The following is a 24,687-nucleotide window of genomic DNA, read 5'->3' as shown; positions in this document are numbered from 1 at the left end:
CATTACATTCTGTTGGATGTTGGCCTTCAATTTTCATCATCAAAACTGTTTTTATTTGTCAATATCAAGTCCCAATCTAACACAAATAGAAACTGCAATATGAAATTATGAATTGCACAAACCGTCATCATGAATATACATGCTTACATGCATGTGTAAAATTGTGGACTATGTTAAGTTCCATAAACAATATCTCCATAAATAATCCACCTTTTGACAAAACAAATATCCATCTACGCGTGTATGTCTCCCAGCACGGCCAGAATTAAATACAAAATTTATTGGGCGCAGTTACTTGGTGTGGATAGTACAACTGACTAAATTAAATCGTTTCAATCTGTAAAACTGGACAATGTGATGTGACAACACGCATTTCAAAACATATGGGTACAAATTGAAATAGAGGCAAGATTTAAAGGGTCAACAGGAAATAATCATTAGTCGGTTCGGGGGAGTGGTATTATACCTGCCACGCCAGTTGCCGGTAGTCAGTCAACGGTTAAAGTCAATACAATATATATTATTTCCCTAAAAAAAAATGAAAAAGGAAGCCAAGTTGTTTTCAATCTTTTCTTTGGCTTTTTCCTCCTGTGTGATTTTTCTTGCTCGAAAAGAAAACTAGACAGAAAAAAAAAAATCTAAAATGCAGCTTTAAATTCATCGTCCCAGCAGAAGAAGAGGAAGGAAGAAAAATTGAGACGAAGAGATGCATCTGTTCAATGGATGGCTACCGCCGCCTGTCGCGGAGGAGACGAAGAAGGAGAAGGAGTCGTTCGCGCGAGTCGTGAGATGCGTCAAGGAGCTTCACCGACCTGATGATCCAGAGTCTGTTTACGCCACTCTCAAGTGGATCTCCGTTATCGAGCTGTGAGTCTCCTCGATTTGATCGCTAAAACCTCGTGGAGATTTTAGTCTTTTTATCTATTCCTCGTTCGAATTGCGATTTGAATACGTAGATGATGATGAAATGAAATCAAATCAACAGACGATTTTAGCTCAGTCCCAATGAATCGCAGGGTATGTGTAGACGACTAGGACTGAAGTGAAATTTTCAAAAGTTGGACTAAGGATTCATACTAAAATCATTATACAGATTGATTGGATTGTAATTTGCTTCTTGTAGCTTTTTAGTTTTGTATGTTGGTTCTTATTATGATGCATTTGGCTATTTTCTGTGGCTGTTTATGGTCTAATGACGCTTTTTTTTTTCCTTTGCAGCTATGTTAGAGCGAAAAGTGATTTGGCCGTGGAGGATGTTACTGAACTTGTGGAGATTGGCTTGCAGATTTTTCATTCGTCTCAGGATAAGTTGTATGCACAGGTTCGGAAACTAATACCGTATTGAGCTCCATATTCCCTTGCCTTTTTACCTTTTTTTATGCTTACCGTTTGAATGATTGGGTTTTGGTGAAATAGGTTAGATGGGGTAATGTTTTAGTCAGGCTGATGAACAAATACCGTAAGAAGCTGTCTTTGAAAGTTGAGTGGAGGCCCTTGTATGATACCTTGATTCATGCACACTTCAGCAGGTGAGTCCTTTTTTAACACTTGGCGGGGATAGGGATGTGGTGGGTCCATTTTCTTAGATACTCTTGAAAGGGAAATTTTTGCTAGCTTTGTTTTATATGTCTTGGGAGTTTATTTTCATGCTAAAATGTTTTCAAAATTTCTCTCTTTATAGGAGCCCGGGCCCTGAAGGTTGGAGGCTAAGACAACGACACTTCGAGGCTGTCACTTCTCTCACTCGTTCATGTAGGAGATTTTTTCCACAAGGGGCTGCGGCGGATATATGGTCTGAATTCATGTAAGTTGTTAGCATGAGATGGTAGTACTGCTCTTTAAGAGTTTATGTGTAGCTAAATTGCTCGCTGTGATTAGAGTCTATTATAAGCTATAGTTCTGCTCACCTTTTTAAATCTTCTTCTACCCACTTTCAGGTCTCTTTTGGAAAATCCTTGGCATAATTCCTCGTTTGAGGGCTCTGGCTTTGTGAGATTATTCCTTCCCACAAACCCCGAAAATCAGGATTTCTTCTCCGAGTAAGGACAACTGTTTATTGCTTGTTTCTCTCACATTCGAATGAATTAAAGTCTTTAATTTCTCTTCTTCTGACCTTGTAGAAAATGGATCAACAACTGTTTAGAGCTCTGGGATTCAATACCAAATTGTCAATTTTGGAACAGTCAATGGGCAGCTGTGCTAGCTCGTGTGATAAAAAAATGCAGCTCTATCGACTGGGAGTCCTACTTGCCCATGCTTTTTAGTAGATTCTTGAATATGTTCGAGGTGAGTGAAGTTTTCCTAGTGATGGTTAAGTCTTTGGATTTCCAGCCTGAATGACAAGAGATATTGTGTGGGTTTTACTGTGGAAAAAATATAAATGTTTGCTTTCACAAAATGGATGGAATTTGTTGAAAGGGAAGATATAAAAACTGGTATGCTTCAAAAGGCAACTGGAAATATAAAAATAACAGAAACTAAATGAGATTTAGATGTGTGTTCCAGATTGGTGTATTCTCTTTTTCTTCATACACGGAATTCTAATTTAATTCAGTATTTAGGTTCCTGTTGCAAATGGAAGTGGATCATATCCTTTTTCAGTTGATGTTCCCAGAAACACGAGGTTTCTGTTTCCTAATAGGACTATGACTCCATCAAAGTCAATTGCACAGTCTATCGTAAGTTCATTTTAGTATTTCATTTTACTTTTTTCTTCTGCTCTAATAAATCTTTATGGGTTGAGATTCCTGGATTTTGTTTCAGGTATACTTTCTGAAACCTGGAAGTACGGCACATGAGCAGTTCAAGAAACTTGTCAACCTTTTAGAACAGTTTGTTTTCTTCGATAGTGACCCCTATTGTTTATTTTTTCCTCTAACTGCAAGGTTTCAACCGTCGTACTTACTATTTTTCTATTTGTTTCGTATATAGGTATTATCATCCTTCTAATGGTGGCCGTTGGACTTATTCCTTGGAACGGTTTTTGCTCCACCTGGTAGTAGCATTCCAAAAGCGTTTACAGCGAGAGCAGCAGTAAGAAAATCTATGTCACTACTTTTTTGTATTTAATCATAATGGCATGTGGTAGGCTCTTGCTTAGGTCCTATTCCTACAGGAATCCAGATAGTCTATCAAAGGTCTGTTTAGGAAAGCCGGAAAGGATAGCTTTTGTTGAGGTGGTGTTGAAGTTGATCGATCGTGGTCAATATAGCAAGAACGAACATCTTTCCGAGACCGTTGCTGCGGCCACATCCATTCTGTCTTATGTGGAACCCTCTTTGGTCCTTCCTTTTGTGGCGTCTCGGTTCCATTTGGCTTTGGAAACGGTTTGTAATTTTTATTCACTTCTTTTATATTGCCTGACTTTTTCATCCCTATTTTAGTCTATTTGATTTCCCCGTCAAAGAAAAGTTCTCGTCTATCAGTCTACTCACTTCATAGTAAATGTTTGTGTGTATCAGACGACTGCCACCCACCAGTTAAAAACTGCTATGATGTCTGTTGCATTTGCTGGCCGGTCAATCCTGCAGTCTTCCATGTCAACTGCTAAACAAGAGCTTGGTGGTGATATGGACGATAGTGTGTTTCTTGATCTTATTGGTATTTCTCTATCTAATGCATTGCTTGGAATGGATGCCAATGACCCCCCTAAAACCTTGGCAACTATGCAGCTGATTGGATCCATTTTTTCCAATGTACGCTCCTTTAACCTTGAAAATATCCCAAACATTAATTGTTCAAAAAGATTTGTTTTTTTAATCGGGTTTTATTCTTGTATTCTGTAGATGGCCGTCTTGGATGATAGTTCTGATGACATATCAATCATGACTATGGCTTCCTTCTCTGAGTGGCTGGATGAATTTTTGTGCCGTTTGATCGCTTTGTTACAGCATTTGGAACCCAACAGTGTTATGTGAGTAATGTATCACAGTCAGGATTACTTACAATTCCGCTTCATGATTGTGGCCTTTTCTTCTTTGTTATACAGCATTTGATATTCCTCTATTTGATTTTGACCTTTCGTCTATTATCAATTACATAAAAGACTTTCTGTTGGTGCAGAAATGAAGGCCTAAGTTCATCTGCAACATCTGGAACGTTTTTGGTTGAGGATGGTCCTTACTACTATTGCATGCTTGAAATCCTACTAGGAAGGCTGTCTGGTTCTCTATATAGTCAGGTTGGTTTGTCGTTGTTACTTTGGAAACCCCTTAATACTTTTCCATGAAAGAGAAGTTTGATTGCTCGTTTGCTTTAACCTCTAATTGTCTAACAGGCATTGAAAAAGATATCAAAGTTTGTTCGGACAAATATCCTTCCTGGTGCAATTGCCGAGGTTGGGCTGCTTTGTTGTGCCTGTGTTCATTCGAACCCCGAAGAAGCAGTTGTTCAAATTGTTGAACCAATGATCCTCGCTGTTATATCTTCTCTGAAAGACACCCCTGTCACTGGGTTTGGAGGAAAAGGAAGTGCAGACACCCTTGGATCCAATAAGGTATTTATGCTTGTCAATAGTTTTTGTTCGAAGTTTATGCGTTCTCTTCAGTTTGCGAATTAAAAATATCCCTTATGTCTTTTTATCACCCTTTTTCAGAAAGACAAACAGACACTTTCTCCAGCGCTTGAGGCAGCTATAGATTATCAGCTGAAAGTATTGTCAGTTACCATCACTTATGCAGGCAGCTCACTTCTTCGGTATAAAGATCATTTCATCGAAGCTATCTCTTCTGCATTTAATTCCTCATCTTGGAAGGTATTATTTACTGACAAGACATCTCTGGAGTCAAATTTGTCCAATGTGTGCCATTTTTGGTGATGTGAACTTTATCTCGGTTGTCTGATGATTTGATGGGTTCCTTTAGGTTAATGGAGCTGGGGATCATCTGCTTCGATCTCTCCTTGGAAGTCTTATTCTTTACTATCCTATGGATCAGTACAAGTGCGTAATAACTCAAGAACGCTTGTCATCAACATCTTGATGTGTGTGTTTTTTGTCTCTTCATATAACAGAATGTTTCTATCCTTGTTAGATGTTTGTCTCGTCACCCTGCTGCTCCTGCTTTGGAGGAATGGATAAGCACCAAAGCTTCTTCTAAGGATGAGCAGGTGGCGCATTCCAGGTGGCATGTTCCCACCAAAGAGGAAATTCAGTTTGCCAATGAGCTCTTAGACCTTCATCTTCAGTCAGCATTAGATGATCTTTTGAGAATTTGCCAATCAAACATTCACTCTGATGCAGGTAATTTCAGTAATTCCTTTGTGTGATTCATTCTTACATCAATGATATTTGCATATTTGCAATCGTATACCGATCTGCTTGGCATGTTTCATGTTAGACTTAAAGGCTGACATTTATATATTGCATTTGTAATATTAAGGCAGAATATATGGTATCATACTTGTTTTCTCCACAATTTTATACGTGTGTGCCTGATTGACGCTGTTTGTGGTGCAGGAGATGAAAAAACACACCTAAAAGTGACTCTTTTGCGCATAGATTCTACATTGCAAGGTGTTTTGTCTTGCCTCCCTGATTTCAGGCCATCACCTAAACACGATATGGTCGAAGAGCTGCCGTTCTTTATAGCTGGAGCATCAGGTTCCTCTGTTGGCAGTGCTGAAATACGAGAAAGAACTGCTGAGACCATCCATGCAGCCTGCAAGTAATATGTTTTCAGTAGCTGTTTTACTTGCTTCACTCCAAAAAGCATATGCGTTCAACTGAAAATATTGTTGTGATATTTACAGATACTTATTAGAGAAAAAATCAGATGACAGCATCTTGCTGGTATTAATAATCCGCATAATGGACGCTCTGGGAAACTATGGTATTGCAGAAAGCCTTTGGCGCGCTTCCTTTCTGAAGTTGACTAGCTACATGTTTTTCTCTTGATATAACACTTTACTTTGAGTGTTTGCAGGCAGTTTGGAGTATGATGAATGGTATAATCACAGGCAGGCTTGGAAACTGGAATCTGCTGCTATTGTGGAGCCCCCAGCGAACTTTATTACTGAGTTTCATTCTAAGGGCAAGAGAAGGTAATTCTCCCTTTCCTGATTGAAAACCTACACATCATGATTTTAATTTCATGTAAATCTTCTTGTCTCCCAGGCCTAGATGGGCGCTCATTGACAAGGCGTACATGCACAACACATGGAGATCATCACAATCGTCTTATCATCTGTTTCGTACAGATGGAAACTTCTCTCCACCAGCATCCTTGACACTTTTGGTTGATGATCTTTTGACCCTCTGCCTGCACAATTATGAAACTGTTCGAGTGTGAGTACTTTTGCCCCATTTGTGGTTCAAATATGTATGTAAATAATTGGTTATAGGCTTAAGTTTGGGAAAGGATTTCGTCTAAATTTCTTCAACCAGAATTTCGTCTGTATTTTTTTCTACAAGGCCCTTCCTTTAATGCAGTAATTGACTAGGCTTTGCATTATTGTGGTATTCAGGATTGCTGGAAAATCTTTGTTGAAGCTGTTAAAGAGATGGCCGCCATTGCTTTCAAAGTGTGTTCGGTCCCTTAGTGAGAACTTGCGAAATCCTGATGCACCAGAGAATGTAGTCCTTGGTTCTTGTGGCATTCTCTCTTCACAGAGTGTTCTCAAGCATTTGACGACGGTAGACATTTAGTGTTGGTTGTTTTTGCTCTATTTTCAATGGTAAAATCTTATGTTTGTTCTGCTACTCCAGGATCCAAAATCATTTTCCTCTTTTCTTCTTGGGATTCTTTCAAGGTAACCTTCTTACATCTCCTAGATCAGTTGCTTATATCTCTTGGCAAGGACAAATATGCTTGTAATGTTGGTGTTAAGATTTACTTTCAATCTTTTGTAGTTCTCATCACGAATCTATGAAATCCCAAAAAGCAATTATTGAGGTAAGAGCTCACTCTTTATTACTAGGGTAAATGCCTTTTTCTTTCTTTGAGTTTTTGCCTGAAGGTTTTTTTATGCTTGCAGCTTTTTGTCAAATATAACATTCACTTTGCGGGACTGTCTAGAAACATACTTCGCTCGTTGGATAGCCATGTTGAGGGCTCTACTTCCGGAGATCTTGTTTCTCAGATCAGCTCCATGAGTTTTGATTCTTCTAGCTTGCATTGGAGGTAATTCTACTCTACCATTGATAAATTTTTCATTGGAAATAATTTTCATTATTTAAACATTGAGTTCCCCATCGCTCGGATTCATAATTTTGAAGGAATGAAATCATTATGCTTTTTTTTGTCTTTTTTCTTCTGTCAGGTACAACTTGATGGCTAACAGAGTGCTCCTTCTGTTAGCTATGTCCTGTAGGATGGACCCAGCCTTCTCCTTCAAAATCCTTAATGAAACTGCTGGTACAGATATTAGTTGGTCGTAGATATGGGAAGTATTTTCTTCATGTTATTTGAGCTTCTCCTTCTTAACTAAGGTTATGTTTATTATTCCCAGGACACTTCTTGAAAAACTTAAAGAGTCAACTTCCTCAGACGAGAATACTAGCAATTTCAGCTTTAAATACGCTGCTTAAAGAATCACCTCATAAGATGCAAGGCAAGGATCAACCTCCTGTGTCTTCCCAAGAAAATGCCAACTCGTCCCTTGATTTAGCATTGAGCCAAATTTTCCAAGAGGAAGGATTCTTCAAGGAGACTTTCGAAAGTCTTTCTCATATTCATATCACTGACACTGATAGTTCCTCTAGAGGTAATCACGGAAGTTCATCCTTCCAGAGCATGGCGGACAAGTCAATCACTCGTTTCTATTTTGAATTTTCGGCTTCATGGCCCAGAACTCCTAGCTGGATATCTTTGTTAGGAAGTGATATATTCTACCCAAGTTTTGCTCGAATCTTCAAGCGTTTAGCACAGGAATGTGGAGTGCCTGTGTTGCTGGCACTTAAAAGTCCCTTAGATGAGTTTTGTAACGCCAAGGAGAGGCCAAAACAGTGTGTTGCTGCTGAAACATTAGCAGGTTTACTGCACTCTGATGTTAATGGTCTTCAAAGTGAGTGGGATAGCTGGATAATGGTTCAGTTGCAGAATGTTATTCTTGGCCAATCAGTAGAATCCATACCGGAGTGGGCTACTTGCATACGTTATGCTGTCACGGGGAAAGGGAAACAAGGAACGAAAATTCCTATGATGAGACAACAAATTTTAGACTGTATTGTGGCACCATTGCCACCAACTGCAACCACCACTGTTGTTTCAAAGCGGTATGCTTTTCTTTCGGCTGCATTGATAGAACTATCTCCACCAAAGATGCCTGTATCAGAAGTGAAGCTGCATATCGCGCTTCTTGATGAATTGATCCGTAATATGTCCCATTCCTCAGCACAAGTAAGACTTCTCACATTTATTTATTCATCTCTGCCCCTCGTTTTCATGCTGAATCATGCATTTGAGTGTTTTTTGACAATCGAAAAGGGGTCAAAATAAAATTCTGAAAAGTCTGTTACTTTTGTGTGACTATGTACAGATAAGGGAAGCTATCGGGGTAATTCTTTCAGTTTTATGCTCCAACATTCGGCTGCGGATGTCATATCAACAAAAACATCCATCTGAAGAAGGTAGAACAGATGTTGATAGCCAACTTAAGGAGGAAAATTGGTTCAAGTTGATTAGTGCAAGAGCGTCTGAAGCTGTTACGAACATTCAACAAGCTAGCATATCAGATAGTATGGACACTTCAGCAGATGTAGATATGGAAAATGCTCAGTCAAATGGCGATTCTCTAGATGATGTTAAATGGATGGAAACGGTATTGGCTGTCTTAATATCCGGGAGAATTTTCTTTTTCTTCCTTTAATAAAATTTTTTGATACTAATCTCTCTCTCTTTTTTTAATCCTATATATAGCTCTTCCATTTCATCATCTCATCTTTCAAATCTGGGAGGTCTTCATTTCTAGGAGATGTAATTGCGGGATTCCTCTATCCGGTGATATCCTTACAGGTATAACCGTTATATTTGTTTGACTTTCTTTCTTCTAAGTTTCATTTCCATGGCTGGGAATCATGGAGTATTTATTTCAAACTATTGAAGGAAACATCGCATAAAGATCTGTCCACATTAGCTAAGGCAGCCTTTGAGCTGCTGAAATGGCGGGTTTTCCCAGGATCTCATCTACAGAAAGTCATTGAAGTTATTCTTTCTTCTGCTGATGACTCTAACTGGCGGATAAGATCTTCAACCTTGACATATCTGAGAACGTTTATGTACAGGTAATATAATTATATGTGATCCATATAGCAAGGTGACAAACAAAAGCGCTGTTGATTAACAAAGCTTATCTACTTTAACCTTTCTTGCTAGGCATACTTTCATACTCGCCCATGAGGAGAAACAGAAGATATGGAAAACAGTGGAAAAGCTCCTTGTTGACAGCCAAGTAGAGGCAAGCTCTTAGGGCTTGTACTTGTATCTGGTTAGATTAAGCGCTTAGGGCTTGAAACTAATGAAATGATATAATCTGGTCTTCAGGTACGAGAACATGCTGCAGCAGTTCTAGCAGGTCTAATGAAAGGAGGAGATGAAGATTTTGCTGCAGATTTTCGTGATAGATCCTATGCAGAGGCAAACTCGATCCAAAGGAAAAGAAACCGAAGGTTTCCCTTTATTCCCTCTTAAGCATTTTCATCTTTAAGTTCTCCTCGATTTTTTTTTAAGCATATGATCGAAGAAACAAATGGGTGTGTTATACAGGAAATCAAGTTCAACTCAGTCCATAGCGGCGGTGCATGGAGCCGTTCTTGGTTTGGTAGCTTCAGTTCTGTCTGTTCCTTATGACATGCCCAGGTTCAAACATTTTTCTACATTAAATTGTGTGATGCAGAGCTTAAAAGCTTGGGATACTCTGAATAATCTGAAACGTCTTTACAAATGTTTCAGCTGGTTACCGGATCATGTGACTTTACTGGCTCGTTTCGCTGGTGAACCTACGCCTGTGAAATCCACTGTGACTAAAGCTGTGGCCGAGTTCCGGCGAACCCATGCAGATACATGGAACATCCAAAAAGACTCCTTCACTGAAGAACAACTTGAGGTAATGTGTTTGGGATTCGCATTTTTTTCCTCAATTAAATAAATATATAAACTTCTACATAATTACTTCACACCATCAAATAAATTTAGATTGAAGAAATAATGTGATAATCTGTCCCCACATTTGCAGGTCTTGGCCGACACATCATCCTCGTCATCGTACTTTGCTTGATTTATGTTGGAGAAAATTCAGTTTCGTTCAAAAGACTAAAAATAATAAACTTCAAGGAGACAAAACAGTTACATCTTTGTACTCTTATACTTGTTATATACTATTTTTCATTTTATGCCCAACAGATTGTAATGAATGATCTTAAAAATTAAAAACCTTGGTTTCGGTTTATATACTTCAGAACGAGTATCAACCAAATGTGTTTAGAACGTACAACGTAAACATAGTGGCTTGTTGGGGTCATAACAAATCAGAGCAACGAGACGGCAAGAACACAAGAAACAAATCTTCAATAATCTTCTTATAACAGCGTCGCAAATAATCAAAAACGTGCAACCTTCTAAGTGGCTAAGAAGAGTATACATTTTTTATGGGGGAATGCCAAAAGGAATAAGTTTATGGAAACCACATTAGAATCAGGTTTACACCTCTCCCCAAAACTCTGTGTTCGTGAAATCATCAGCTTGTAATGAAGACCCAACTTGCTTCACACCAGAACAGTCTTCCATAGTATTTATATACCATCTAACCAATACAAAAAAAAATGAAGAACATATCAGCATGAAAGATTTCATCACACTGTTATTGTTAGATGCAATGAAGAGAATAAAAACTGCTAATGATTGCACACTACACACTAAATCAACAAACAAACCTTGATGAGGATCTTCGTGTACAAAGAAACTGGCAGCAACTATCAAGTAACAAAGAATGAGCATCAATCCTTTGAAGTAATTCGATGTCCCTTCCTGTATATATAGAGAAGGATCATCAGTCATTGGTTTTTGGATTTCCCTGTTACTCTAATAAGGCGACTTAACCCACCTGGAGAAAAAAAGCTACTACTATAACGGTTATGAACAGCATCGCCGTCTCAAAAAGCTGGAAATTGAGGTCCATCTGTTCACCCATCATCCATCCAATCACCACGCAGAACGGTACCTAAACAATACAAACCAGTAACAGAGATCATTGAACTAGCTTTGTTGACCAAAGATGATATATACTGCTCTTTGCAAAATGTACACATGTTACATACCACGAACATGGAGATCTGTATAGAGGAACCAATAGCCACGCCTAATGACAGATCCTGTAGAGGTAAAAGAAGTTTAACAGTGTCTCAAGGCAAACTGAGATGTTAAGACTCAAGAACTAATCTGCCTACCAGTTTATCTTTCATGGCAAACATGATAGCTCCTGCATGCTCCGCTGCATTCCCAACGATAGGAAGCAATATGACACTGATGAAAGCTATCGGTATGTTCCAAGAAACCGAGGCACCCTGAAGAAAAACAATGTTGCATAAAGACCATATGGCACAAGTTGAAGTAAGTGAATATAACTCTAGCAGCGGACAAGAAAAGGAACGTTGATTTACCTCTATGGCATCAACAAGATAGCCAGAGAGAAGAGAGACCCAAGCAGTCAAGATTGAGAGCCATATGATAGCTTCCCACTTAGAGATCTCAGGATCTTCATCTTCACCAGAAGCTTCTTCGTTCTGATTTGCTTCCTAGAGTTTATACATCAAGCAAGAAAATAAGTCCAGGTCGAACAGTATAACACAGACAAATGTTAGAAAACAAACCTCTTCAAGACGGCTATAAGAACTAGACTGGCTCTTCAACTGGAAGAAGAGGTAAGCAGCATAGGCTATAAGCATTATACAGCTGCTGAACCTTGACAGTGCCAGCTCCGATGATCCGGTATGAACCTCACTATGCGTGTAGTAAAGAACAGCAGGGAAGAGTATCCCCATCACAGCCATCAAAAGCAATCCTGAGTTCACAACTGCAATTCCCTGGATGCACAAGTACATGAATATCAAATAAACAAAATAACAAAGCAGAATACAATGACTTGCTTACTTTGTCAAAGACTTGGTCTTTCTGGTGAAACACTAGCCCACCGCAGAAGAAAGCGCAGCCAAGCACAAGCAGCATGTTAGACAAAATGGATCCTAGCAACGTCTGCTGAACCACACGTATCATTCCATTCTTCAAAGCGAAAATCGATATGATCAGCTCAGTCACATTCCCAAATGTAGCATTTAGAAGGCCTCCAACTGTAGGACCAGTGTAAAAAGCCAGTTGCCTGTTTCAAAAAAAAAAAAGCACACATAAGTCTCACAAAACAGAATGATGGTAAGGGTAAGTTTGTGGCTTACTCTGTGGCGTATCCTAGACGTTCAGCCAATGGTGTAATGCCGATTAAGCTCAGCAAGAACACCCACCCCTGAAGCCAATCAAACAATCATTTCTTGAGAGACTTCAACACTTAGAGACAAGAAATCAAAACCACTAGTATTAATTATTAGTACACTTAACAATTTTACCTTACTATCTACCATGTAGTGGACCAAGATTGCTAGAGGACCGAAAGGTAACAAGAGATTGAGTTTATTAGATAAAATAACGATCTTGATGCTCTTAACCACGCTGTTCTTTGGTGATTTAGTCGCGTGTTCGTGGAAACTTGGAGAAAGTGAGCCTTGCTCCATCAGAGAAGCTGCTTTAGCTTGTGTGGAAACGTCTTCTTCTCGTCTAAATAGGCTTTTGTGCTCAAGTTCATTAACCGATCCCATCTGTTACATAAACCATTAAGCACACAACAAGCCAGGGAGCTCAGATAAGATATCAAATGAGTATGTATGTTGACGTGGACTTACTTCAACTTGTGCTTCGATAAGAGCCGGCACTTTACAATGACTCATTACCCTCTCGTGGCTACCAAAACATGGACCAAAGGATAAACTTTCTTCTTGTATGAGATCTAAGTTGCAAAATCAAACAAGTTGTCTACTTGAGTCAAATCAAACTCGTTCGTTTAAAAGCAACAACTAAAAACGCCAATCTATAAGAAACTCGACGAATCCGGAAAAAAATCGAGACTTTGGTGTAAGAAAGAGAGAAAAGAGGAAACTTTACCTTAAAGAGTCAACGAAGGGTCACAAGAAAGCCGACGACTTTGAGGTTTCTTCCTAATATCTTTCTTCTTGTTGTGATCTGGTGAAGAGTGATTTCAGAAAGATGGAATATAATAGAGGAGATTCGTGATCTGGATGTCGGTGTAAGATTTTAGAATCCCTTAGATCTCAGATGATGGTGCTAGTTGAAGAGCACGAGCGAGGAAGTTTCCTTCTTCTTTTTTTTCAAAGTTGAAATCTTTTCTTCTATCAGTTTGAAGACGAAAACCTTTTTTTTTTTTTACTAAAGAAGAAGAAACGTAAAATAATAAGAAGAAGAAGAAGAAGAAGACAGAGATAACGGCGACGTTTTACCTTTTTACGACAGTGGTCCCACTCAATAAATCTCGCATCTTTGTCTTAAAAAAATTACCCGCGAATTTTTTTCTATTTTGGTCAACTGATGGATTAGATATTTGGAAGAGAGCCCATTACGATCATGTAACGGCCCGATATAAAGCCCAACAACAAATAAGTTTCTTTTACTTCTATTAATCCAGGCCTGGGACCGGCTAAGCTTTTGTATATTTAATAAAGACCTAGCCCAAGTTTCGCATAACAATATTAGTTTCTCACAAGGTATGTAACTGAGTGGTGATGATCCGTTTGCGAATAAGGCTTCGATTAAAAAAAGCATCATAATTCACTTGTTTGAGTTATGTAATCCCTTAATTATTTTGTATCTTTGGACTGATAATAAAAATGTTAATAATTATTATTATGAACTCATAGCCTTTTATTAGACCCAAGTTGGCCCCATTAGATTGGTGTCGCAGTTTAACATGGTTCATCAAATATGAGAGGAAGGGAACCAGCCAACGTCTTTCCCAAAATAGTATGAACCGGAATTACGCAAACCCGGTTTATAAAGCTTTGGGGTTATTCACCTTACTTTGCTCAAAATATGGATTCAATATAAAAAAAATAAAATAAGAAGATGCCATCCCAGTGGATTATATGGGTTTCTATATATAATCGTATTAATTAAATAATTGTTTTTAAAAGAAATATAATAATTCGATAAAAATCAATTTTATAAGAAGTTGAGAAGTACTTTTCAGTGAAGCACATGGCCAGGTAGCTTCATACCGAGTTGTCGCTCCATTATACGCATTATACCGAGTTGTTCAGCTACGTTGTTGTTCAATTAATTATCCACAAACATCTTATTTAAAACAAGCCAAACACTAAATATATCTAAGTTAAGCTGCGAATCAACGACTTCGGGCGAATATAGTATGAAACTTGTGCAACATTCACAAAGATAGTTGTTGCTATACAGACAGCAAAACATCCACATACTAATACACAGTAATCTATTATTATCTGGACAAGGACAACAATTGTCTTACAGTTTACAACTAATCAACTCTTGCATAAGGGACTAAAGGGTATAATTAGTTGTGGACTAAGAAGGGCAGTTACTTGAATCAATAACTTACAAATAACCTTCCTCTTGCATAAGGGACTAACTGCAGTTACTTGTGGTTGTGGACCTGTGGTTTATTTTTGTGGTGATCATTTTCAGTGACAAGTTTTACGACGAGTGAAAAAAGAGTTGAATATTAGTTGATGGTAGTAAGAAGTATAATTGATTAATTGGCATATGAAAAAAAAAAGGAATCAAGTAACGTATATAGAGCCAGCGTCTGTGGAACTTGGAGTACACACAAAAAATGACTCCTCAAGTCCTTGAAACAAAGTAGTAGTAGTCCCTACCTTAACTATATAATCAAACAAAGCACCAATATAATCAACCTTGTAGGTTAAATCATTTTACTATATTTGTAAAAGAATATACACGTTAACTGTTGCTAGTCACTCATCCCACAATTAACTAACAACCCATCACATATTAAGGAGTGTGTTACGCACATATTCGTATTGTTTTCTAGAAGTCCATATCCATCTCCCTGGCCTAACCGACACGTCCTTGACAGACACTTTTGTCTCTTTTATCTCTAAAACTATTGCGACCATAAATAAATGTATAAACGTAAAAATGCTTCTGCATATAAACATAAAAAAGCTTCTAGAAAGGCACTGATATTTATTTGACGGTGCGTTTATTTTCCTTAGTTGTAAGGATATTTTAATCTGTGCTCGCACAACCGTTGATTTGCTGTGCATGATTTCTTCTTCTAGAAGCACATTATGTTTTTTCGTTTTTGTTTGTTTTGGAAACGAATATATTCTGCAAGTACTTTTATAATCAGTACTGGAGATAACATTTTTTAAATATATTATAGTACTTTATAAACACTAATGTCACATTTAAATTAATGGTTAGAGACTTAGGTTGACTGTTCAAAAACTACTTCCTTTAATTTTAAAATCAAATTAAAATTTCACAAAACATGTATAAACAAGAATAATTATTCTCTTTTTTTTTAAACACTTTTTTTTGAAACACAGAATAATTATTCTCTAATTATGATAAAACGAATAATAAGTATACAGCTCTATCTGAGTATCATCATTTCAATCTTACTGAAGCTGAGCCGAGACGATAAAGAGATTCTAGAAGGCCAATCTTTTGAACTGGAAGACACGTCATCGTACCATCGAAGTCGAATAAAAGCAAATACTCGTATAATATTATTATTTAGCAATTAAAGTATGAGAAAAAGACTAGAATAGCACTAAAACAAGTTTATGTTTCCAAAGTAGCACTTAAGGCTCAAAGTCACAAAAATAGGTTTCATTAAAGAGGTAAATATACATTTATACCTCTTGGGTTAATTAATCCAAACCTTAGGATTTAGAGTTAAGGGGTGGGATTTTGGAATTAGAGTTTAAAATTTTATAAAAAAAAAAATACTAAAATAAAAAATAAAAAATTTAAAAACAGTTTCAAAAAGTATTTTTAAATTATAAAAAGAAAATTTGAAAAAAAAAATTAAAAAAAAAAATTCGAAAAAAAGAATTATAAAAATTTCGAATCTGAAAACATATAATCTGAAACTATAAAAAAAAATTCTTTTTTCATTTTTTTAATTTTTATTTATTTTTGTTTGTTTATTTAATTTTAAACCAATGGTGTTAAGGATATTTTACCTTTTAATGAATGTCATTTTTGTGACTTTTTTTTTCTACTGCTATTTTTGAGACATAAACTTCAAAGATGCTATTATTGACAATTGCCCTTAAAGTATTAGGAAAATAATGAATATTCTAAATTACCAAAACTTTTGGACTCTATAAATAATGGTCATTTCACAATCCCTCTCCTCTTGTGTGATTCATATCTGCTTCTCAGACGAACTCTCTCTGCTTAATCCAAATTTTAACGCGTTCTTTCGAATTTGCCCCTCCAATTTTAATTTAATTACGTAAATGTCCGGAACTCTAATCTACTTAGGCGTTAACTCCCTTCGATCCTCGCCGGGAAATAGCCTTCGTCAACCGAAGCCAACCAGACTCCACAACGGAAACGCGCGGCTCTCCACCGGAGCTACGTCGTTTAGAGCTTCGGCAGCGCAGACTCTCAACGCCGAACCAGCCGTAACGGAATCCGTTCGCCGGCGAGCGTCGAACCTCTACGAACTGCTGAGAGTGGACGAAACGGCGTCGTTGACGGAGATTAAGACGGCGTACCGGAGCTTAGCTAAGGTTCACCATCCGGACGCGTCGTCGGAATCGGACGGACGAGATTTCATGGAGATTCACAAAGCTTACGCGACGCTGGCGGATCCGACGACGAGAGCGATCTACGATTCGACGCTGGGAGCAAGAGGGAGACGAGTGCACGCTGGAGCGATGGGGAGGACGAGTCGGGTTTACCCGACGACCCGGAGATGGGAGACGGATCAGTGTTGGTAGTTTAGTCTTTAGGTTTCCGATTACTTTTTTTTACTCAATTTCCCCTTTTCATTATTTTTTTTACTAAGGGGTAAATAAGTTTTTTTTTACCACAGATGGTTTAATGAATAGAGAGATGTACATTTTTGGGGAATTGGGGCCTATAGCCATGAAAAAAACATTAATTAGAGGACTAGCACTTTACCCTAACGGATCGATACACGCCGTGATATATACATAATATTACTGTAAGACCCTATTTAATTTACCGGCTCACCTGCTATGAAAAAAAATGAAAAATCATTTTCAATTAACTCCTAAGTAAATCGTGTCTCTTTCCTTTGCACACAACCTCCATTCCCACTTTCTTCATCTATGGTTCTTCCCCCTCCATACGCTTCTCTCGCAAATCTCCTTCACCCGCTCGCCTCCGTCTCCGTCGTTCTCGCTTCAGATCGTCTCCGTCTTCTATTTTGCTTCTCGGTTCTCTCCATCTTCGCTAACGCGTTACGGTGTCGGCAGAGCCAAGTAAAACCGCCGGTGTCTTCAACTTCATATCGCCGCGGGGTTCTCAATTCTCTGCCACGACCGTAAGTTCTTGCCTCCTTATGCTTCTTCTCTGTTTCTCTGTTTTGATTATTCTATCTCGTCAAAATTAGGGTTTTTACAAGTTCTCTGTATCATCGTGAAGGAACCAATAACATATCGTATGAAACTGTTTATACTACTATTGCTTGGAATTATCCATTTCAAATGACATAGTATTCGGGAATCACTCAACCATTTTTTGTAGTATACTATATCTTGTCATATCATGGTATGTATTTTTATTTTAGGTTTCCACTTCGAATGACATAGTAATCAGGAATCACTCACCCAGGATATTTAGTAAACTATAAGTTTGCAATTGCTTGATTTGCTACCGGTGATTCTGTGTTGTTTGAGTAGTATGCGCATGTTCAAAAGAACTGGCCTCAACCATTATGTGTAGTTTTGGTGTGGTTTGATTAGTAAGTTCGTCATGTCCGTTTTGTTGTTCATTTAATTAACAAGTGGAATAGAATTAAGCTACACTAACAAGACAAATAGTATACATGTCAAACTATTCCATTTCATCTCTAATAGTAAAGCCCCTAATACTATTTTCCATTCTTCTATCGGTTCACCATCCTCCTAGTCTTTCATATGTACTTGTTTTCATTAATTTTTGTTAAGTGTTTAACGTCATGTGTAGGTTTACCACTCTCACATTAGATTTGTATCCAAGTGACGTATACAGTATATGGAATGGAAAATGTCCACCAGAATATACATGTCACTACAAGCTTTGTATATAAGTTTACCATAGATTTCGCTTCCCTGTGCTGGATTTATATTTTCCTATCTTGGGTTTAGTATTTGATGTCAAGTATTCTATTATCATACCCCATATCTTTCTATTTGATTTTGCTCATAAAGCGTCTACATACATATGTCCCCTATTATGCCAGGTGAGTTTTATTCAAAAAGGTTTGGGTTCCATTAACTAGGTTTTGGGGTTTACATTCCCCTAACTTGGCTTTAGTGTTTACTCTCAAGTATAGTTTTAACACTCCCTCGTAATGAATCATCTAAATACATATGTCCCCTATTATACCATGTGGGTTTAATTACAAAAAGGTTTTGGTTCCGTTTACTATGTCTTGGGGTTTATATTCCCCCAACTTGGGTTTAGTGATTACTCTCAAGCGTAGTTTTAACAGGCCCTCATTAAATTTGTTTCCACCTAACATAGTATACTGTAAATGGAATGGAATGAATATAAAACTATATAACTATCAGAATAGGATTTGGGGTTTATATTTCCCATAACTTGGGTTTAGTGATTACTTTGTCCCCTATTATGTCATGTGGGTTTAATTAGAAAAATGTTTAGGTTCCGTTTACTATGTCTTGGGGTTTATATTCCCCTAACTTGGGTTTAGTGATTACTCTCAAGCCTAGTTTTAACAAGCTTTCATTAAACTTGTTTCCACCTCACATAGTATACTGTATGTGGAATGTAATGAATATAAAACTATATAACTATTTTGGATGGCAGAAGAAAGCTTTGATTGAAGATAGAAACGAAATTTGGGAGAAAAACAAAATTATTGCACAATTGAAGAAGACAATTGCTGAGTTTAGTAGTGATTTGGTCAAGAAAGAAGAGATAGAAGAAGACATAATTAACCGCTTTCTTAAGATGTAATGATCTTATTGTAATGTTTAAGCGATATTATTGTAGTGCTTACGACATGTCTTGGTCGGAACTTCTTTGTAGTTCCTATAATATCGACTAGTTTTTAATTGAAGACATCATGTTTCCTTTGTCGTAGAGTGAAGGTGAATGCAAATCTCCTTTACCTTTGTATATAATCTAGCTCATTAGGAATGTAAATACAAGTCTCTCATCTCCATTATATTATTTAGATATATGTATATATGATATACTATACAGTTACTATATGATTAACATGGCTTATATAAGGTTGAATTGTAGTTCGGATCGAATTTAAATGATTAAGTGATAGAAATGTACATAACATACACTATACTATGTGGAATATAACTACCTTCAATTGCAAATTTATTGCACTAACGACATCATCACAGACGAGCTGTAACCCACAATTGCAAATTTATTGCACTAACGACATCACCACCTTTCCCCAATCGCACACTTCACCGTCTTCGGTTGTGATTATTTTAGTAAATATAAACTGATCTATATCCGATAGAATGGAAAATATTCTCATATGACATGGCGGTGACAAACTTTAAACTGTTGTTATACTATGTGTATTCTATTTGAAGTGGAACTATTTCTATATTTTGGCATCAGCATTACAATCCATGCATTCTCCGTTTGTAACGTTCTTTCTTTTACGCTTCTGTTTTTTTATATTTTCATCTCTCTAGAATGTTTTTCTTCCTTTCATTTTTATTTCAGGCGTTGTCAAAATACTCTCATTGTTACTATGGTCAGTAAATCACCACATCGTTTACTTTAGTTAAAAGAACTGGGAACCTGTTCTCTATAAGGGTATAACCGGCTAGTAAGATGGTAAAAAGACAGTGAGTACATTATGTCAACATCATGACTACTCTCTTAATTTCCATCTAAAATATGGCTATTGCTGCAATAAGCCCTACATTTTTCTGATCTATAACAAAATCAAAAAGTGAAAACAGAAACTTTTTAAGTTACAGTTTATGCATATCTTTGGAATTATAGTGACTTATAATCAGTTTATCAGTCACAGTGATGTAAGCTTTCTAATTAACAAGTTCCACTGATCTAATATTCGAAATCTAGTTTTATGAATCTCCTCTTTTAAAACTTGCTCTTTATAGATACTATGCTTTTGCATTCTATAATAATGCATTTCACAATGGAATATTTAATAAATTTTTGAGGAACCTTTTATTACAGTCAAACTCCAAACACTGGCTTGGTTTTTTACCCACCGATATTCTTGAGTACAGCCAGATTTTAATTTTTAAATAATAAAAGGAAATACAAAATTAAAACAAAAAATGAAAAGATAAATCAAAATCAAATTAAAGTAGAGATTGCTTATCAATGAACAAGACGAGAGATTGTGAGTTTACAAAAAAAGAAGAGACGAGAGATTGTGTATCATTTGCAGCTCATAATCATGGAGTTGATGATGGCTTTGATCTCAGGATCAGTTACTACAACTTACAATGTTGCAAGTATTCCTTTAGTCTTAACCGTGAACTTTAGTGTTACCATGATTTGGAACTTGATTGGTTGAGACTACATGTTTATCTTTTTTTCTTTATCATATAGGATTTATTCAACCTAAAAATTAGAAGTAATTTGTGTTAAAATGATAACATTTTCTATTATTTAAACATTTATTTTAAAAAGTTATTGAATTTGAGGTCTATAGCTAGTGATTGTAAAGTATTTCGATGAAATTTTTTAGTTAAAAATATAAAGTCCAAATCTCATAAAAATTTAGATGGATATTGAAGTGTTCTAACCAAAAATTATAATAACCTTTTTAATTGACTCAAAATCATCTTAAAACTCATAAAATCAAATCATTTCAAATTATCTCAAATACATAATTCAATACATAGTATTTGCTATTGTTTTAGAGTTAATTGTTGTAATATTTTCTTTTAAGAAATCAAAACAATCAATATGAAGATGTAACAAATTTAATTGGAATCTATTTCTAAAACAAATACTGGAAAACTTAAACTTAATTAAACAATTAAAGGATATGTTCTTGCAAATGCTAGTGTTAATGAATTATGATAGGAAATTGCTAGCTCGGGCACACTCACCATTACATTGTGAAGCCAAGCTTCAAGCAAGGTAAATGTGTAACATTTTCGCTAAAATCCCACAAATGCAAGCTTATAGACAAATCTATTTCATTGCTGAACAGAAGCAACTTACTGTGCGGAAGTTGTCGAAATGGAAAAACAAAACTCCTAAAAAATTATTGCTTTCACTCTTTTGTGTTCTTAGGAGTCCCCGAACGACTTCCCACAAATTATTTTGTCTAGTTAGCTTGAACTGTTTCTGTGTCTATTATTCTGTTTAGGTCTTGCTCGATTAATATGTGTGGATTTTGTTTTGGAAATTGACTACTACTTAGGATCAGTGTACTATTTATGTTAATGTTTTGGAGTTGTGGAGAATCTCACAACCTTAGGACGCCTCCTTTCCTTGTAGAATACTACACACCAAGATTGAACTTGCTTTCAGAACGTGACAATAACAGAGTTATGAACAATCAGAAACTCCAAAAAACAAAACACCAAAAACATAGTATGAAGAACAGAGCAAAACATAAAACACAGTCGAATGTTAACCCAGTTACACCCGCTAACGAGGGTGTTAGTCTAGGCTGAGAACCTCTTCCCGGGATCCAACAGATATTATAGATTACAAGAGAGCTTAAACTTCAAACATTTTACAATACTTATCTTGGTTACGTGTTTCTCCTAATTTCTCAAAAACATGAAACAATCTCTCTACTTTCTCTCACATCTATCTTTCTATACAATGTCATATATATATATGACACTCACTTGACCTAATGCACTTTGGGATGCTTTAGTAAAGCACACTTCTCTTCCCTACGGTTCATTAAAGACTCAACCTTATATGCTTGTTCAATAGTCGACAAACCATAGGTTGCTTTTGCTTTATTAGATCTGAACCAAACGGCTTACTCTTGTGTTCATGCAATCCTATTTGTCATGTGAGTTATCCTTAAAATCTTTAGCCTTCCTTTCGACGTCTAAACAAGTCCCTGAACTTTGATCTTTTTACTAAATATCCCAACACGAATAATCAATACCTTTTTGATGAGAACTCAATAGTTGAAATGTAAATTTCACCACTTAATCTCAAATCAACTGAGTCACGAAGCTTCTCACAAAATATTAGCAAGATCAAACACTGTTTAAGGATTTTAACCAGTTGCTCATGCATCTGCGAGAGCTAACTGATTCATCTGGCTCTCTGCTAATTCATGATGTAAGGCTTGAGCAACTGAAGAGGCAACGTTGTAATACCTCTAAAATATTTTTGAAAACAAGGTGAACTCAAATTTGCCTGGAGGGATTGTCTACCATCATCCAACCTTAATCCTCCACCGCCTGCAAGACCTTCCAGATAAGAATTTTATGAGAAATAGTAGAGCTGATTTCTCTTTATAGTTTTGCATGGATTGAAAAAGTCTATTTTTTTTTCTTTCTTTAAACATATAGCACTTAGTGACAAAGCTAACAATGCCTTGACAAAGCTTACATGAAACTGCTATTTTCTCTCCTTTTATTTTTTTTCTTTCTTTCTTGTGTTCTTTTTGTGCATTGTTGTATTATACCTCTTATTTTCTGCCAATTTTGAATAAGAGGGAAAGTAGGCAATCTGAGTCAATGTGAGGTTAGATTTACTCATTTGTTTCTCCATTATGATATTTTGTTTTGTTGATTTTCATTTGTTTTGTTGTTTTTTCAAGCAATAATAACAATTAATGTATGGTAAAGACTAATGTTGGATAGAAGCAATGGCAAGTATGTGTCATGTCAACTATATTTTTCATCGGTAGCCGATGTATTTCAAAAAAAAAGAAATTTTGCATTAGATATTTGCTTTTACAGCAACGTAATATTCAATTCATGAAGTAAATGTGCGTGTATTTCTATATTTATTTTAGTTATCATTAACATGCTCTTTGGAACTAAGACCATGATTAATCCGAGCTCTTAGAATGAGATTTTTAGCTTCAGCTAAGAACCGTTTCTTAACTTTTAATTAAAAAAAATTAAGAATCTATTTAAGAGATATAAAAACCGGTTCTTAGCCGAAAAATGTAAAAAAAAAAAAAGTCAAATCATAAGTTAAAAATCCCAAATTAATTATTGTCACTACATTTTGGAGACCTTTTGCTTTTTCTTCATGAGTTAAAATTGAAACGGGAGCATTAACTTGATAACTAAAAGTTATTGGGTGAAACGTATATATAAAATATGAGGATGGGGAAACCGTACGATATGATATTTTACGCAGTGTTATGTTGGCCCCTGGTGGTGTTTTATTAGGCCTGAATCATTAATAGGCATATACACTTAGCCCAATAGAGACTCATAGTCAAACTAGCTAATGATAGAGCATTAGAGCAAGGAAACGGTTGTCAAAATACTGTTAGGATTGGGATTAGCGTTGCTTTAAAAGGCAAGAAATAGGTGTAACGTCTACACGCATGCACTATCTCTCTCCTTTTCATCTCCCACTACATTTATCTTCTCTCTCTCTGTCTCCACGTTTCTCGCCAACAAAACCAACAAACAGACTCCCTCTCTCTCTCTCACACATCTTATATTATTAACCTAATTAAATCGAAGACGAATCTCTGAATCTCCGGCGACATATTTCAAACAAAGCTCGAGCACCGGAGGAAGAAGAACAAAAAAAGAATATGTGTTGTGGACGGGTTTGCATGCTGTGCACGTGTTTGCTTTTGGTTGTGATCGCGATTGGGTTTTTATTCGGATTCGGAGTGTTCAAGGATGGTTTCCACAAGATCCAAGAGACCGTCCATCTCGAATGCGATCCGAGGTTCGGCTGCGGCGGGGACGTTGGGCGTCGCGGTTATGGTTTCCCAGCTCCCTCCGGTCATTAACTAGCTGTCTGTCTCCTCGTATTAAACTCTTTTGAAACCAGCGTCATTGTCTTTGAATGTGTTCGGTTCGGTCGGATTTGGATATCTATCGATTATTAGGATTTAGTTTTTTTTTTTCGTTGTTGTTTTAAATTTTCTTCCATAATATGTTACCCGTTACATTGATTCTTCTTTTTGTATTCTAATGTTTCGTCAATCGTCACTCATCAGGTTTAGCTTTGTTATTATCATTGTTTGTTTTTTTATATTTAGATATACAATTTGATCAAATTACTTTACGTAATGTCTATTATTGAAGCCAGTGTAAAAAAAAACGTCTATTATTCCTTTTAGTTTAATGCAGTTCGCAGCTTTTAAGCAAAAAAGTTTAAACCATATTCTATTCCAGATAACCCCCAATAAAAGATGCCTATTGCAAATCCTATTAGGAAAAAAAATCCATGAGAGAAAATAAAAAGAACAAACAATTACTATTCTTATCTACAGTATAAGTAATCTGCTCATAGATAACAA

The 24,687-nt window shown here is 36.5% G+C and overlaps 4 protein-coding genes across 4 annotated transcripts; 3 read left to right on the top strand and 1 right to left on the bottom strand.

The window, feature by feature from the left end:
* The first annotated feature begins 571 nt into the window (after window positions 1-571).
* LOC106390477 (proteasome activator subunit 4) lies at window positions 572-10,387 on the top strand. The gene is made up of 35 exons (XM_013830945.3): window positions 572-867; window positions 1,219-1,321; window positions 1,417-1,529; window positions 1,682-1,804; window positions 1,938-2,039; window positions 2,121-2,286; window positions 2,562-2,678; window positions 2,764-2,831; window positions 2,932-3,033; window positions 3,116-3,326; window positions 3,462-3,695; window positions 3,786-3,913; window positions 4,063-4,180; window positions 4,277-4,495; window positions 4,595-4,753; window positions 4,863-4,939; window positions 5,031-5,239; window positions 5,456-5,663; window positions 5,749-5,828; window positions 5,922-6,039; window positions 6,113-6,283; window positions 6,463-6,631; window positions 6,704-6,747; window positions 6,848-6,890; window positions 6,973-7,118; window positions 7,258-7,352; window positions 7,447-8,336; window positions 8,476-8,757; window positions 8,856-8,951; window positions 9,042-9,220; window positions 9,312-9,393; window positions 9,480-9,604; window positions 9,702-9,794; window positions 9,888-10,041; window positions 10,171-10,387. The coding sequence occupies exons 1-35, from the start codon at window positions 707-709 to the stop codon at window positions 10,210-10,212; spliced, it is 5,427 nt and encodes a 1,808-aa protein (XP_013686399.2). The 5' UTR covers window positions 572-706; the 3' UTR covers window positions 10,213-10,387.
* A 96-nt stretch (window positions 10,388-10,483) lies between these two features.
* Window positions 10,484-13,442, bottom strand: LOC106390478 (vacuolar cation/proton exchanger 2-like). Its single transcript, XM_048776406.1, has 12 exons — window positions 13,143-13,442; window positions 12,884-12,987; window positions 12,551-12,799; window positions 12,383-12,450; window positions 12,084-12,309; window positions 11,804-12,016; window positions 11,594-11,728; window positions 11,381-11,497; window positions 11,252-11,305; window positions 11,038-11,154; window positions 10,868-10,961; window positions 10,484-10,737 (listed from the first exon to the last, which is right to left on the bottom strand). The coding sequence occupies exons 2-12, from the start codon at window positions 12,926-12,928 to the stop codon at window positions 10,727-10,729; spliced, it is 1,329 nt and encodes a 442-aa protein (XP_048632363.1). The 5' UTR covers window positions 12,929-12,987; window positions 13,143-13,442; the 3' UTR covers window positions 10,484-10,726.
* Window positions 13,443-16,400: 2,958 nt separating this feature from the next.
* Window positions 16,401-17,191, top strand: LOC106390997 (chaperone protein dnaJ 11, chloroplastic-like). The gene has a single exon (XM_013831565.3). The coding sequence runs from the start codon at window positions 16,517-16,519 to the stop codon at window positions 17,000-17,002; it is 486 nt and encodes a 161-aa protein (XP_013687019.1). The 5' UTR covers window positions 16,401-16,516; the 3' UTR covers window positions 17,003-17,191.
* Window positions 17,192-23,609: 6,418 nt separating this feature from the next.
* LOC106395473 lies at window positions 23,610-24,408 on the top strand. The gene has a single exon (XM_013835922.3). It carries the CDS (start codon window positions 23,971-23,973, stop codon window positions 24,172-24,174), a length of 204 nt encoding a protein of 67 aa, XP_013691376.1. The 5' UTR covers window positions 23,610-23,970; the 3' UTR covers window positions 24,175-24,408.
* Window positions 24,409-24,687: the final 279 nt, after the last annotated feature.

The sequence above is a fragment of the Brassica napus genome, chromosome A3, assembly GCF_020379485.1.
Source record: "Brassica napus cultivar Da-Ae chromosome A3, Da-Ae, whole genome shotgun sequence".
Classification (NCBI taxonomy): domain Eukaryota; kingdom Viridiplantae; phylum Streptophyta; class Magnoliopsida; order Brassicales; family Brassicaceae; genus Brassica; species Brassica napus.
The sequence above is the reverse complement of the archived record's forward strand: the minus strand, read 5'-3'. Positions and strand labels throughout refer to the sequence as shown.